A 16,653-nucleotide genomic window follows, 5' to 3' on the forward strand; every position below is an offset into this window, starting at 1 on the left:
TGGTGGGCAATCTGCACACAAAATATGTATGAATGTCTGGATAGTTGGTGGAGAAAGACTGTGGACTTTTTCACTGAATTTCCTGAAGGTCAGAACAAAGAAAGAAATACAGTATTACAAGATTTGTGGTTTCACATAGGATAAAAACAACCAGATGTTTAGGAGGAACACATCTTTACCTGGAACTGAGCCTGGAGAGGTTTATCTGATGGTTCCTCATAACGAAGACACTATGAGATGGGGACAGTACAATAGCTGTTATAAACCAAGTGCCAAGTGAGTGGGCCCTGAAGGGGGGGGATGGGGCGTATGAGCATTTAGAGGAGGAAATGTTCACCTTTGACTGGGGGAGGCTGTGGAGCTGGGACTTGGGACTTCTAGAGCTGAGTGGAATGAGGATGCTGACCAGACTTACAGAAATAAGTGTCCTATGTGTCCTCCGGGATTCTGTGGAGGAACAGCTTTGTCTTATGTGACTTTCACGGGGATGGAGGGTATTTTATTCAGACTTCAACCTCAGTTCCCAAGCAGCTGATATCTGTTCTTCATCCCTTCCTTGCTAGGCTTTCTAACCTTGTAGAGACACCCAAGATTGTTCGGAAGCTTTCATGGGTGGAGAATTTGTGGCCGGAGGAGTGTATCTTTGAGAGGCCCAATGTGCAGAAGTACTGCCTCATGAGCGTGCGGGACAGCTATACAGACTTTCACATTGACTTTGGCGGCACTTCGGTCTGGTACCATGTGCTCAAGGTAGGAATGGGTATGGCTTCTGGAGGCAGCTCAGCCTTGGACCTCCCTGTTTGTTTCAGGTGGCAGCACAAAACAGGCTGCTGAGGCCTACCTGCCTCCTGGGTTCTATTTGGGTGACATTTCCGTATAACTGCTCTATCAGGGTTGGGCACTTAGTGTATATGCCATATAAACTGCCTCTACGATTTTGATGATGCTTAACATTGTTTTTGAATAACAGAGGATGTTTTTTTTCTCCACCTGTTATCTTCCTAATTAAACCAATCTCTACTTGTACCACTGTGTATGGAAATGTCCATATTTACTGCAGAAATTCCTGGTAACATGAGAAACTTCCCCTCCCCCAACTTCATTGAGGTATAATTTATATACCATAAAATTAATCTGTTTTAAGTGTATAGTTTGATGAGTTTTGACACTTGTATATAGTTGCATAACTGCCACCACCATCAGGATAGAGCATATATGAGAAGTTTTTTTAATGTCAGCCTTCCTATAGATAGTTTCCCTTTTGTGGTTGTAACAACTTTGTAATTAGCATATTGATTGTCAATGACTGTAAAGAGTTTTGAGGTCTGGAAAACAAATTCTTAAGTAATTTTGATTGTTCTCCGCCGTTCTTCATACTATTTAGTTTTCTTATCAGAAATGCCAAGGAAAGACCAGAAAACTTGTCCACATGATCACCAGTCCTGAAACAGTTGTTTCCATTGGTTTATCATGAAGAAATTGGAGCGTGTAAATAAAAGTGCTATTATGCGAGTGTTAGATTTAACTTTTTTATTTTTAAATAATTTATTTTTTATAGAAAATTTGCAAAAATAATGGGGAGAATTTCTGTGTGCCCTTCACTCAGATCCCCCAAATGTTACCGTTTTATATTCTCTTTCTCTAAAGCAAACATAATAAAATGGTTTTATATATATATATATATATATATATATTTTTTTTTTTTTTTTTTTTCTGAAACATTTGAGAGTAGTTGCAGACATGGTGTCCTTTTTTCTCATAATTTAGTGTATTTTTCTTTAAAACAAGGCATTCTCTTATATAACCACAGTATAGTAATAAAAATCAGGAAATTAATATTTATGTAATGCTATTAATCTACATTAGTATTAATCTGATTCAAATCTTTCCAGTTGTGCAATAGATAATTTCTAGTGTTGCTTTTCTACATTGAAATTTATTATCATAAAATAATGTTTAAACTAATCAAGCTGCGGGTTGGGGATATTTTTGTGCTAGTGGGTTTTTGCTTCTTTTGTGCCAAATTATCTATCTGGTGATTTTTCAGGCAAAACATAATTAGGAAATAAAATGTTCTTTTAACAGATAATCATGTAACATAAAATCTTCCAGAAGTCCTTGGGCGATTACTGAACTTTTAAACTTTTATTAGCTTTGATGGCAGGTGTGAAAAAGAGCACTCTCTGTAAATGGCATTTAAAGGCAAATTCAATTTTTTCCTCATTGGTAATGTGGCCTTAAATTCTCCTAGGGCTAGTAGTATTGATCTTTTCATCTATAGAGGACATTTTTTCATTTGGCATTGCATCTGAAATAGGTGCCTTTGGTGTACATTTGTGCTAAGTTGAACAATTTCGTTTGAAATACCCTTTCCAAATTATTTTTGTCAATCTTATAGAAGCTTAAAAGTGCAGTGTGCAAAAGCACCTTTTGAAGTTTTCCAAATCCACATAAAACCGATTCATGAATGGGTTTGGGAAAGAATTCTGGCATACTACATGGTCTTGGAGCATGGGAGAGAGAATATCCTTTTGGAGACCCCCTGAAAGACTTTTCTGGAAACCCTTGATATTTCTGGCACTTCACTCTTTTTGTTACAGGGTGAGAAGATCTTCTACCTGATCCGCCCAACAAATGCCAACCTGACTCTCTTTGAGTGCTGGAGTAGCTCCTCTAACCAGGATGAGATGTTCTTTGGGGACCAGGTGGACAAGTGCTACAAGTGTTCTGTGAAGCAAGGACAGACACTTTTCATTCCTACAGGTCTTCCGTGGGCCCCTCTGGGAGCCTTTGAGGAGGGCGGGATGAGGAAGGGAGCTTATGGCACCAGAGCCAACCCCTCCCCATAATTTGTTGATCTGCTTATGTGGGATATCCCTTTCATATCAGCTGAAGGCTCAGAACTGGACTTCAAGGAAATTCACACGGTGGCCAGCGGGCAGCATGGTTGCTTGGGGAGACTTCAGGTGGGGAGGTGCAGGAGGAGGTTGATGGACTCCTTTGCAGTGGCCTGATGGCATCTTGGTGGACATACAGAGAACGGGACTCTAAGCCCTGTCACTTTGAGTGACTGGAAGGCTGGCATTGTAGGCTATAAATCAGAATGACTTGGGATGAGGGTGGGGCTTTCCCCCTTAAACAATACATGCCTAGGTCTGGGGTGGGATCTGAGTGTATGTATTTTGAAAAGGTCCTCCAGTTGTCTCAGTTTGGGGAAAGGTGACATTTTTACTATTTTGAGTCTTGCATGAACACAGTATGCTTCTCCATTTCTTTAGATTTTTCTTCATTTCTTAATTTCTTGATTTCAGAGTTAGTATTAAAATTTCTTGAAACATTTGGTAGAATAATTTAGTGCAATCTCATGGACCTGGAGGTTTTTTTTTGGGGGGGGTAAGTTTTTAATTAGCATTCAATTACCTTTAACTTTATTAGGCTATTCAAATTATCTGTTTCATAATGGGTGAGTTGTGATAGTTTATGCTTCTAAGGAATTGATCGATTTTATGTAATTTGTGAAATTTGGGTGTGTAGAGTTCATAGTACTTCTTTATTATTCTTTTGATGTCTTCCAATTCTTTGGTGAGATCCTTTGTTTCATTCCTGATGTTGTTTGTGACTTCTCTCTTATTCTGTGTTAATATTCATGGAGGTTTGTCAATTTCATTGAACTTTTTAGGAAACTCTTTTTGTGTCATTGATTTTCTCTGTTGTCTTTCTGTTTTCTTTTTTTTTTCTTTTTTCTTTTTTTTTTTTTTTCGGGAGCCGAACCGGTGGCCTTCGGAGTTAGGGACTTGGAGCTCTAACCGCTTGAGCCACCGGGCCGGCCCTGTCTTTCTGTTTTCAATTTCAGTGATTTCTGCTTTTATCTTTGTTTTTTTTTCCCTCTGCTTGCTTTAGGTTTATTTTGCTCTCCTTTTTCCAGTCTTGAGACAGGAACTTGATTTCAGACTTTCCTTCTTTTCTAATGTAAGCATTTAGTGCTATTGGTTTCCCCCTCAGTACTGATTTAGCTATGTCTCGTATTTTGACATATTGTATTTTCATTTTCATTTAGTTAACTATGCATTAAAATTTGAGATACAATTCACATACCATAAAAGTTAACAATGTTAAAGGGTATACAGTTCAGTATTTTTTTTGACTAGTCACAAGCTTCTGCAACCATCACTGCTATCTAATACCAGAACATTTTCATCACTTTAAAAAGGAATCCTGTGTTCATTAGTCACCCCTCATTCCTCCCTCCCCCCAGTCCCTGTCAACCACTTTTGTACTTTTCTTTGTATATGGATTTGCCTATTCTGAATATTTCGTAGAAATGGAGTCATGCAATATTTGATCTTTTGTGTCTGGCTTCTTTTACTCAGCATACTATTTTCAAGGTTCATCCATGTTATAACATGTATCAGTACTTCCTTCATTCTTTAAATGGCTAAATAATAGTCCACTGTATGGGCATACCACATTTTGTTTATCTGTTCATCATTTTATAGTCAATTTGGATTGTTTTCACTTTTTTGCTATTACGAGTAATGCTGCTATGAACATTTATGTACCAGCTATTATGTTAACGTATATTTTCAGTTCTCTTGGGTATATACCTAGGAGAGGATTTACTGAGTCATATAACTCTGTTTAACTTCTTGAGGAACTGCCAAATTGCTTTCTAAAGCAGCTGCATCATTTTGAATTCCCACCAGCGATTTCTGAGGGTCTCCGTATTTCCATATCTTCCCCGACACTTGTTCTTTTCCGTATTTGTAATTACAGCCATCCTGGCGGATGTGAAGTGGTATATCATTGAGATTTTAATTTGTGTTTCCCTAATGACTATTGATGTTGAGCATATTTCCATGTGCTTATTGGACATTTGCATCTTTTTTTTTTTTTTTTTTTAGAAATGTCTATTTTAAACCTTTGCCCATTCTTTAATTTGGTAATTTGTTTTTGTATTGTGAATTGTAAGAATTCTTTATATGTTTTGGATATTAGACCTTTAGCAGATATATTATTGGCAAATATTTTCTCTCATTCTGAGAGTTGTCTTTTCACTTTCTTGATAGTGTCCTGTGAAGCACAAAGTCCAATTTATCTATTTTTCGTTTGTTTGCTGGTGCTTTTGGTGTCATATCTAAGAGACCGTTGCCTAATTCAAAGTTGTGAAGATTTATTCTTGTGTATTCTTCTAAGAGTTTTATAGTTTTAGTTCTTACATTTAGGTCTTTCATCCATGTCAAATTAATTTTTGTATATGGTGTGAGGTAAAGGTCCAATTTCATTCTTTGGCATGTAGATGTCCAGTTGTCCCAGAACCACTTGAAAAGATTATTCTTTCCCTATTGAATTATCTTGACACCTTTGTTAAAAATCAGAACACCGTAGATGTATTGGTTGATTTCCGCACTTTAAATTCTACTCTATTTTTCTATATATCTACCCTTATGACAGTGTCTTAATTATTGTACCTTTGTATTAAGTTTGGAAATCAGAATGTGTTGGCCCTCCGACTTTGTTTTTCTTTTTCAAGATTGTTATGGTTATTGTGGGCTCCTTAAATTTCTATATGGTTTTTTTAGCTTCAGTTTTTGTATAGGTTTTTGTGGTTACTCTAGTTTTATTTTACATGTCTATATCTTTATCACAATCTACAGGTATTGACATTTTAATTGACGTTTTACCAGTTTGAGGGAAGTGTTGAAATCTTACCTCTGTTCATCTGCCTTTACCTTTCCCATTTATAATGTGTTTGTCTTAAATATTTCCTCTGTACTTTGAGAACCATGTCACATAGTGTTTTAATTTTTTTGTTTCAAATGTCAAACATAATTTAGAATACCCAAGAGAAGGAAAGTCTGTTGTATTTACCTGTATTTTTACTCTTTCTTCTTCCCACCTAGTATTCCAAGATTCCTTCTTTTATCATTTCCTCTCTGTTTACAGTTTCAGGGTAGGTCTGCTGGCAACAGATTCTCTTAGTTTATCTGTAAATGTCTTGATTTCCCTTTCATTCCTGAAGGATATTTTTGCTGGATATAGAATTCTGGCTCAACAGTTCTTTCCTTGTAGTACTTGAAGAATGTCGTACTGCTTCCTTCTGGCCTCCATGATTTCTGATGAGATTTCAACTGTCATTCAAATTGTTTTTTTTCTGTGTGTGTCATGTTTTGCTACTTTCAGTATTTTTTCTTTAGTTTTTAACAGTGTCTTTGCATGGATTTCTTTGGTTTTATACTGTACATGTTCACTGAAGTTCTCGAATGTGTAGGTTTATATCTTTAGCCATTATTCCCATTTACATTCCCATTTTTCCCTCTCAGAGCTAGCCATTGTCCTGAAGTTGGTGATTATCATTCTCATGCATTTCAGTCCCTTTATTACATGGCATGCCTTATTATGCAATTGTTTTACATATTTTTGAATGTTATATAAATGGAATCATCATATTAGAGATGTATTATTCTCAACTTGTTTTTTTTCATGAACATTACGATTGTGAGATTCATGTTAATACATGTAGCTGCAGTTCATTCATTTTACTTGTTTTCCAGTATTTCACTGTATGTGTATACAACAATTTATCCATTCTCCTGTAGATAGACATTTCATTGAAGAGTTGTGAGCAGGGGATGATATGGATAGATTTGTATTTTAGATATATCACTTTTGTGTTGGAATGTGGGAGATAGATTTTTTTAACTCTTTTTTTAAGATTTATTGGGGTGACAATTGTTAGTAAAATTACATAGATTTCTGGTGTACAATTCTGTATTATATCATGTATAAATCCCATTGTGTGTTCACCACCCAGAGTCAGTTCTCCTTCTATCACCTGGAAGATAGATTTTAGAGATTGAAATTGCTGTTGAGCATGGTTTGTAAGCAAAGACTTTGGACTTAGGACCCCTTTGTACTCTTAAATATTGTTGAGGGCCCAAAAGAGCTTTTATTTTTTTTCTGGTTTATGTTTATTAATATTTACCATATTATAAATTTAAACAGAAAATTAAGGGCAAGGTGAATACAATTCCAACTTAAGTGCATGCTTTACAACCAACCTGTGAAGTGGATATTTAGCTATAATATGACAGAATTTAAATCCAGATCTGCCTAACACAAAAACTCTTTATCTTGGGCAGAGTTAAAAGGGGTAGTCATGGCAAGGAGATGATGCCCTTCTTAGAAACAAGAGAGAGGTTGGTTGAGGCAACAAAGATATTTTGAAGTAGAGAAGAGGGAAGTAGGAGTTTATCGACCTCTTAGGTTGGTCCAGTTCAGGGTTATAATGATGGCAGACTTGGCCAAGGTGGGTATTAGGAGAATGGAGAGACCTAGAATGTTCTGAATTAGAGGAAGTTAGACTGTTCTGAGTCACTGCCAGCCTGGATGCTCTAAGGACTTGTGTTTGAGCTGAGTGGGCAGCGGAGATGTCCAGAGGAAGAAAGGGCCTCTTCCAACTCTCATTTTGTCTTGTTACACTGCAGGATGGATCCATGCTGTGCTGACCCCCGTGGACTGCCTTGCCTTTGGAGGGAACTTCTTACACAGCCTTAACATCGAAATGCAGCTCAAGTGAGTCCTGAGGCTGTGGTGATCCCGAGTTGGCCATTCCCCTCTGCTAGAGTCCTTGAGTTCTCCTGTATAGTGAGGAGTGCAGCACAGAAGGAGGCAAGATGATCAGAAAGTAATTGATACTGGTTCCTGATGATATTCAATCTGAGGGTGAATACCTCTTCCTCATTTAGTACATGTGACTTTGGACAAGTCATATAATCTTTAAGCCCAGATTTCCTAACCCATAAAGTAGGGTCTTACAGGGTAGTTGTGAGGATTAGAGATAATGGATATAAAGCATCCAGATCGCTGATACATAGTAGGGATCAGTAAACAGGATCCTTGTGATCCTCATTACTGTTGTGCCTACTTCCTTCAGAGCCTATGAGATTGAAAAGCGGCTGAGCACAGCAGACCTCTTCAAGTTCCCCAACTTTGAGACCATCTGTTGGTATGTGGGAAAGCACATCCTGGACATATTTCGAGGTATGAAGCCCTTTGCCAACTGTCCCTTTCCCCTTGGTCCCCTGAGTATGTGTGCGTGCATGTGTGCGCACGTAACCGTCACCTCAATCAAGACACAGTCCCTCACCACAGAGATCTACGGTATGTCACCAGTGCTACCCACGTAGAGTCTTACCCACTCTCTCCCTCTGCACTACCCATAACTTCTGGAAACCACTGATCTATTTTCCATCTCTATAATCTTGTCATTTCAAGAGTGCTATAAAACTGAAATCATATAGTATGTGATCTTTTGTGATTGGCTTTTTCACTAAGTGTAATGTAGGGTAGAGCATAGATTTTTCGCATTTTTATTTAGCAAAGATGCTGAAAAAATTGAACCACAGTGAAATGATCCCTATTTCCTTCAGTCTCAGAGTTTCCTGGCTGTGCTTCCCATAGGGACAAGGCCCAGTGCTGACCATCCTGGCGTCACTGTGTTGGTTCTGAGCATCATCCCAGGTGAAAGCCAACCTTCAGGGTTTCCTCTTGCCTGGTCTGCTCTAAATAGAGTGGCTCTTTTGCTCAGACATGAGATTCTTCACGGTGACTTGGCCAGAAGGAATCAATATCTCAGTTGCAAAGAATCTCAGAGGCCAGTGAGACAGTCTCCTCCCCAATACCTCAAGCCCATACTCTGCCACCTAGACAGACTGTGACTTAAGTGTTCAATCAGAGGGTGGATGACTACTCCTTATTACCAGTTCAGTAAAAAATTCTTTATTGAGCCTAAATCTGGTTGCTTGGCATAACCTCCTCCTGGAGGAACTTAGAACAAGGGCATTAATGGCCGCTCACATCTGTTCAAATGGCAATCATGGGCCTCCTGTTGCTTTTTGAAACCCAAGAGGAAGAGTAGTGTGGCGGGAATTACACAGACCTTGGATTCAAATACACGATTTTAGTCTTGACTTTGGCACTTTACAAGGTGTGTGCCCTTGGTTAAGTCTCTTTGCCTCTCTGAGCCTCAGTTTCTTGAACTATAAAATGAAGATAATGATACCTGGCTTACAGGGTGCGGTATAAGGATTAAATGAGATAGTAGATGTCGGATGCCTGGCACATAGTAGGTACTCATTAAATGCACACTATTATAAGAACTGAGATCAGGAGTTGTGTTTAGAACCTTGAGCATTTTCTCTGGTTGCCTGAATAAAGTAACAAGTCCTTCACTTCCCTGCATGGCTTTGTTGACACTCTGCCTTCCTCTTTCACCCTTTAGGTTTGCGAGAGAACAGGAGACATCCTGCCTCCTATCTGGTTCATGGTGGCAAAGCCCTGAACTTGGCCTTTAGAGCCTGGACAAAGAAAGAAGTAAATATACTTACTTCCCTACCTCCTCTAGAGTTCTGCCCTCTGTCGGGACTGGCTTTGGGGAGGCAGAAGAGGGCAGGGAGGCTTGTGGGTGCCTGGCATTAGAGTGGAGGACTGGGCTAGGACTACTTAAATTGCGTTTTCAAATTTTTCTAATTATAAAAAGTAATACGTGCTTACTCTAGATAATTAGAAAAATACAGAAGAGTATAGAGAAGGAAAAACATAACCTGTAATTTTAACACTCAGGGAATTAACATTAACATTTGAGTATATTTTCTTCTGGTCTTTCTTGTATGTATTTAAAAAACATAATTGCTGTCACCCTGTACATACAATTTTGTATCTGAATTGGTTAGTTAATCTTAATTTTTCTGTGTCACCAAAGTTCTCCATAAACATGTAATAGTTACATGATATTCTTTTCCAGGGATGTACCATCCTTACCTAACCACTTGTTTATTGCTGCTTCCTTTTTATTTATTTATTTGGAGGTAGTTATAGAAAATCAAGCAGTGACTATCTATTTGCATCAGTCTTTGTCCTTATCTCTTAATTGTTTCTTCAGGATAGAATCCTAGAAGAGCAATTACTGGTTCAAAGTATATGAAAAAATGTAAGACTCTTGATGCATACTGCCAAAATGGCTTTTTAGAAATATGTCAATATCCATCTATCCAGTTGAATGCTAAACAGCTATCAAAGATATTAAGAAAGCTCTCTATGTACAGACTTGGAAAGATCTGCAGAATTTAGGTATAGGTGTGGAACTGTGTGTATAGTATCCTACCTTATGTATAAAAATGGGTAAAACAAGAATTATATTTATATGTGCTATTATTTGCCTGAAGACACAATCTGAAGGGATGCAGAAGAAACTAATAAAAGTGGTTACATACGGGGATGGCTTAATGGGGCTGATGGCAGGGACAGACATAAGCTTTTCAATATACATGTTTTTATGTTGTTTGATTTTTGAACTATATGAATGGATTACCTACTCAAAATGTTGAATTTTTTTAAAAAAACCAATTTTAAAAAATAGAAGAAGAAATATCAATATATTATTTTATGCTGCTAATAGTCTTTCTAGACTCCTTCCCCTGCATACAGTGGCTTAACATTTTCACTGCAATGTTTGTCTATAGTCGAATGATATTTTCATGCCACTGACTGCAGCATTCGACTTCACCCCACAAGCTCAGTGTTCCAGAAAGGAAGTTGAGGAAAGCAGATATACATTTTTCTGTATTTTTGTGTTTTTCAAGAATGAATAGCAATAGGAAATTTTTATACTTTAAAGTAATCATTTATTTTAATAAAACATAGCACCTTAACTGTATTTACTTAAAAACATAAATACTGTGATTATTTTCTGTGGATTTTTGACACGTTTTGGAGAACAAACTTGAAGTCAATTAATGCAGTGAAAAGGTTAAGGAAACCTTTCAGCCGCTGCAGGCTTGACTTGTGCAAACTCTTCATTTCCTATTGCCGATCATCCCCGCTGATATCCTTGAACTTCATGTTTTGTGCCTTCTCTTGCTCTGTAGACTCACCTACACTTGGACTTTAGCCTGAGACTCTGTTTCTTTACATCCCCCAGGTGTGACTACCTTGAGATTTATCTCTGACATCCCCACGAAGTGGCTCTGTCCCAGAACACTAAAAGGGGAGGAAGAGGGTGGGTCATAAGCACCATGCCCTGGGCCAGGGTGGCTCCAGAGACCAAGGGATAGACCCAAACAGTGTGGCAAAAGAGAGCTGGAGGAGAGTAGGACACAGATATGAGGAGCCCACACTTATGAAAGAAGTCTTCTATGAAGTGCAGACGACTTCCATGGGAGACACTTTTCCCTCACCCTTCCAGAGCCCCTGGGCTGGGAGGAGGGAGCTGTTAAGTTTATCCAGCTGGGTCACGTGGGTTCTAGGCCCTACCTCTGCCCAGCCACCAAAATAGATTCCAGATAGATTAAAAGAGGTAAAGGAAAAAATAATCAAACCATGAGAAACAAGAAGTAAATGCTGAGGAAGTTTTATCCTCTGGATACAGAAGTGAAGTGAAAAATGATGGAAGAAATCACAAAGGAAAAGCTTAAGAGATTTGTCTACATAAACATGTAAATCTTGAGGACTCAAAAAGATTGCTAACAGATTAGAAGAGGACAACCAACAGGTTTCTCCCTGGGTTGCTGTTGAGTTAGCTGTAGGCCTGTAGCTGCTCAGCTGAGTCCTGTCCTCAGACGTGGAGAGGCTGGGATATTCCCAGGGATCTTTTGAGGCGTATGGTCCAAGCCCTCAGCTGAGTTCCTCACACCTCTTGACACCATCCTTTATCAGATATATGTTTTGCAAATATTTTCTCTGAGCCTGTGGTGTGCCTTAGCCGTGCTTTTCTAAGAGAAGATTTTTCTTTTTTATTAAGTCCAATTTATAGTTTTTATTTTTTCTATTATGGTTCATGCTTTTTGTGTCCTAAGAAATCTTTGCCTAACTCAAGGTCACAAAGATTTTCTCCTCTGGTTTCTTCTAACTGGTTTATAATTTTAGATTTGACATTTAGTTCTGTGGTCCATTTTGAGTTTGCGTGTGTGCGTGTGTGTGTGTGTGTGTGTGTGTGTCTGTGTCTGTGTGTATGGTACAAGATATTCATTGAGGTTCCTTTTCTTGCATATGGATATCTAATCAGTCCAGTGCCGTTTGTTAAAGAGACTACCCTTTCTCCATTGAATTGCCTTGGTACCTTTATGTGTGGATCTATTCCTCATACCTTTTGTTTGACAGGCTCTGCCAGACCACGAGGATGAGATCCCGGAGACAGTGCGGACTGTACAGCTCATTAAAGATCTGGCTAGGGAGATCCGCCTGGTGGAAGTAAGAAGTATGGGAGCAGGGGAGGCGTTTGGGAAGGGCTCAAGGCTCAAGTGGAAGGTCAGGCTTCTGCAGTTGTCATAAGAGCTCAGGGGAAGAGTTGGGAAGACCCCACCAAGCACCCTATTCATTGATTCATTCATTCATTCATTCAAATAATTATATTGTGTGCCATACATTGGGCTAAGTGCTTTGGATGCACAATACAATGCCTGCCCACAAAGAACTCACAGTCTAGTAAAGGACCCAGAGCCAAGTTAACCTGTCTGAGCCTCGGTTTCCTCATCTCTGAAGGGGGGATAATTATACCTACTCAGGGAGTGTTAAAAGGATTAAATAAGGTAATACAGGTTGAGCATTAAGTATAGTGCTTGGCACACACTGGGTGCTCAATGAATTCTGACGGTGGGTCATGGTGGTGGTGGATGGTGGCGGTCATGGTAGTTGTTGTTACTAATACTTTGACTCAGTCTCTGCATTCTACAAAGTGACAGTTCTCCTCGGGTTGAAGATGATTACAAATCCATGTTTCAACAGGTGGCATATACCGCGAGGCAGTAAGGTGTAGTGGTAAGAGACTCAGAAACTTGGGTTCTAGTTCCTGCTCTGTCACTTGCAAGCCTTTCGGAGCCTCAGTATCCTTATCTGTAAAGTGGGGATCACTCCACATTTTGAGAGTTTTGTTAGGATCAAGAGCTAATATATATAGAGCCCCTAGCACAGTGCCTGGCAGAGTAAGTACTCGATAAATGAGAGCCATTGTTATTAATAGATTTTGCAGCAAAGACAGAACTCGCTGTGGGCTGGTGAAGTAGCAGAGGCACCAGAGGAGAACTGGACTTGAGGAAGTTTAAACTTTCCTTTAGCTCAGAAGCTATAATGTTCGATTTGGCTGGCATTCAGGGTATAGGCACTAAATCCATGTTGAAGCGTGGTCAGAATAAGCTACTGGGAAGTTGGGCTTCTAGCCTCACCGCTGGCGGCAAGTTTCACTTCCTACAGCACAGCTTACATTGTCCACCTCCTGCCTCATTTTCCTCCACTCTCATCTGTCAGAATTCTTCAGGTAGTTAAAAGGTCTATCCCTTTTCTAGCTCTCCCCACTTAAACCAATTTTGTATACCCAGAACTTTGGGCTGGTTGGAAGAGGACTTAGAGATGGATCATATCTGGTCCATTGGCTGTCAAATATTTTAAAGCAATAGAGTCCTTTCTTTCAAATGAGATTTTACATGGAAGTCCAGTATATACAGACAACCAATCAAAGTATAGCTACTCTGAATAAGATGAAGGCAAGAGGCTGAGTTTCACTTGTTCCTCTTGTTTGCCTTCCACCTCCCTCCACTCCCCAGTACTCCTCCCAAGAAGCTCAAAGGAGCCACAGAGCATCTTGGAAAACCACCTTTCCAGTCTAATCTTGCAATTTTACAAATGAGCAAACAGAGCTGGAGAGTGGTCAGATCACTTCCCTGAGGCCACACAGGTAGCTAGTAGCAGAATTAGGACTAGAACCTCTGTCCTTCTCTCAAATCCTGCTGTCCTTAGAGTTGGAACCACACAGTTTAGTACTGAATTATTTTCTGTCTCATGTCAACTGTTCCTGGAGTCTTTTCTCTCCAGTTTTGACAGTAAGCTGGGCTTTTCCTCTGCTCGTCTTCTTACTCGTCAGTGGCTGGGTAAAGAAATGCCACCCGGTAAATTCTTGATGACTCATTGTGCAAAAACTAGGGTGTGCATATGCGGAGCATCTGTAAGCCACTTCCATGGCAGTACCACCAGTGCCATAAACAGACCTCTGCTCTTAGCAAAGCAAAGAGAGAACCCTTGAGTAAAGCTCTAACCCCCTCATGTGCTAACACTCTTGTAGGATATCTTCCAACAGAACGTTGGGAAGGCGAGCAATATCTTTGGGCTGCAGAGGATCTTCCCATCTGGCTCCATTCCCTTAACCAGGCCAGCCCATTCCACTTCAGTATCCATGTCCAGGCTGTCACTGGCCTCCAAAAGTGGTTCAAAGAAGAAAGGCCTGAAGTCCAAGGAATTCTTCAAGAAGGCAGAGCGAAAGGGCAAGGAGAGCTCAGCCTTGGGGCCTGCTGGCCAATTGAGCTATAATCTCATGGACATATACAATCACCAGGCACTGAAGACAGGCTCTTCCCAGAAAGCAAAGGTGGGTGCTGGCCCATGGGTTCAGCTCAACCCTTTTGGGTCCCTTGGAAGAGCAGGGTATCAAAAGAACAGACTGTCCTGTTCTCCCACCTCCCTTAGAGCCCCTGGTGTTTGGCTACCAGTCCCACTCATTTAACATGCATTTATTGAGACCTTGTCTATGCTGGGCACTGTGATAGGTGCTGTAGATGTAACCCCCAAGAGGCTGAAGGCTAGTGAGAGAGAGAGGCATAAAAACAAATGAGTGCAATGAAGTGTTGTGGATACCACAATCAAAGGGTGTGTGTGGGACCCTGAGACACAGAGGGGGGATGATTCTGTCTGGGTAGGGGCAGTGGTCAGGAGCTCTTCTCAGAAAACATGATACGAGCTAAATCTTGAAATGCTGGGGTGCGAATGACATTTGAGAACATGTTACATGAGTGTCAGGTTGGGGTCTTGAACAGGTTCTTGAGCAAAGGCCTCCTCCAGGGCTCCACCTTGCTTCAAGATTGTGGTGCTGTCCATGGTGCATGTGAAGATGCTCCCCACTCTTTTTCGGGAACATGTTTTGTAAGATGGATAGGTTCTCCCTGAGCCAGCCATACATTCTCAATCTCCTCCTGTGATCATTTGGGAGTCGGGGGTGTGGGGCAGTGTAGCAGAAGACCCTGGTTCAGGTGGTTTTGACAGTGAACTCAGCCAGTGAAACCGGAGGGAACTGGCCATCCTGATTCACATGGGAGTCCCAGACCGATGACAACTGAGCCTCCTCCTTCTGCAGCTCAACATCACTGGTACCTGCTTGAATGACTCAGATGATGACTCGCCAGACTTGGACCTTGATGGGAATGAGGGCCCGCTGGCCCTACTCATGTCTAATGGCAGGTGAGGTTGGGAGAGATAGCACAGAAATGCTGGGACTGTCAGTGGCAACATGCCACTAACACAGGGTATGGAACTGGGACCTGTAACTGGAACACGGGTCTGGGAGGGACTCTACTTGGGAAAATACCCATATATTATCCGATATCATTGCTTAGTTCAGAGAACCGTGGTAATGTTTGAGGATGGGTAGGGCGAGAGGTCTGGAATCTAATTGGCCATCCTGAGAAAAATCTTGTATAAGTTCTAGAAATTTCAGCAAGTCAGTGGGTCAGAACCACTGGCAGGTATAAGAAGTAGTATAGTATACTGGTTAAGTACATTAGTTTTTAATATACCTGTTGCAATTCAATTTTTAGGAATTTATTTTGCAGAAATATTTGCACAGGTGTGGAGAGAGAAATGTTCAGTGTTCACTGCATCATTGTTTAGAATAGTAATTGGAAACATGTTCATTAATAAGTGTTTCATCAATACATTATGGTACATCTATAGAATAGAACACCATGCAGCTGTTGAAATAAATGAGTTTAACATCTTTTGACATGGGGAGATATCCAAGATATATTCTTTAAAAAAAACAAACAGAAATTTATTATCTCACTGTTCTGCAAGCTACAAGTTCAAAATCAGGCTGTTGGCCAAGATATATTCTTAAGTGAAAAAATCAGTTTATAAAATTATATATAGGAATAGTTCCATTTTAATGTTTAAAAACTGCTTGTATGCTTGTGTAGAAAAGCAACATACAGACTTCTCCCTTTAATTTAACTTTTTAAAAGAGGTTTCAAATTTAATTCATACAGTTTAAAATTCAAAAAGTGTGAAAGAATGCATAGTGAAAAATTTTGCTCCCACTCCTCCCTGTTCTCCAGTTCACCTCCCCATGGACAACCAATGTCAGTGATTTCCTTCCAGAGATATTTATACACATTCACGCAAATAAATATATTTGTTATATATTTGATAGTTGTCACACCAAACTTGTAACAGTAGTTATTTCTGGAAAGTAGGGTAGGGGAGGCAGGAGAGGAAATTTTCACTTCAGTAGCATTTGAATTTTATGCAATCAATGAGCATGTATTGCTTTTCTTAAAATAATTTTTTTATATTTCTTAGACTCTTATTTCATTAGTTTCAGGTGTACAAAGCAACGTAATAGGTAGGCATTTAAACCCCTCATAAAATGATAACCCACCCCACAAGTTACTACCCCTCTGACATGTTATGTAGCTGTTACAATACCATCGACTATCTTCCCTATGCTGTACTCCACATCCTGTGACTATATGTACCTATGTATTTAGTTAGAGTTGACATTCAATATTATTCTACTTCAGCTTCAGGTGTACAGCGCATTGGTCAGGCATCTACACT

General features: G+C 39.8%; 1 protein-coding gene across 3 annotated transcripts in view; it reads left to right on the top strand.

Annotated features, from left to right (window-relative positions):
* The window catches only part of PHF8 (PHD finger protein 8), a 126,925-nt gene that overhangs the window by 44,406 nt on the left and 65,866 nt on the right, over positions 1–16,653 (top strand). For 2 of the 3 annotated variants that reach the window (XM_081041808.1, XM_081041810.1), the window contains exons 7-14: positions 564–750; positions 2,601–2,763; positions 7,485–7,572; positions 7,934–8,040; positions 9,281–9,372; positions 12,157–12,246; positions 14,111–14,413; positions 15,176–15,279. In XM_081041808.1, coding sequence (XP_080897934.1) covers positions 564–750; positions 2,601–2,763; positions 7,485–7,572; positions 7,934–8,040; positions 9,281–9,372; positions 12,157–12,246; positions 14,111–14,413; positions 15,176–15,279 — 1,134 coding nt within the window. The remainder of the gene's footprint in view (positions 1–563; positions 751–2,600; positions 2,764–7,484; positions 7,573–7,933; positions 8,041–9,280; positions 9,373–12,156; positions 12,247–14,110; positions 14,414–15,175; positions 15,280–16,653) is intronic. The other variant, XM_081041809.1, reaches the window with a different exon arrangement.

Source organism: Rhinolophus hipposideros (genome assembly GCF_964194185.1).
Source record: "Rhinolophus hipposideros genome assembly, chromosome: X".
In the NCBI taxonomy this organism is placed as follows: Eukaryota; Metazoa; Chordata; class Mammalia; order Chiroptera; family Rhinolophidae; genus Rhinolophus; species Rhinolophus hipposideros.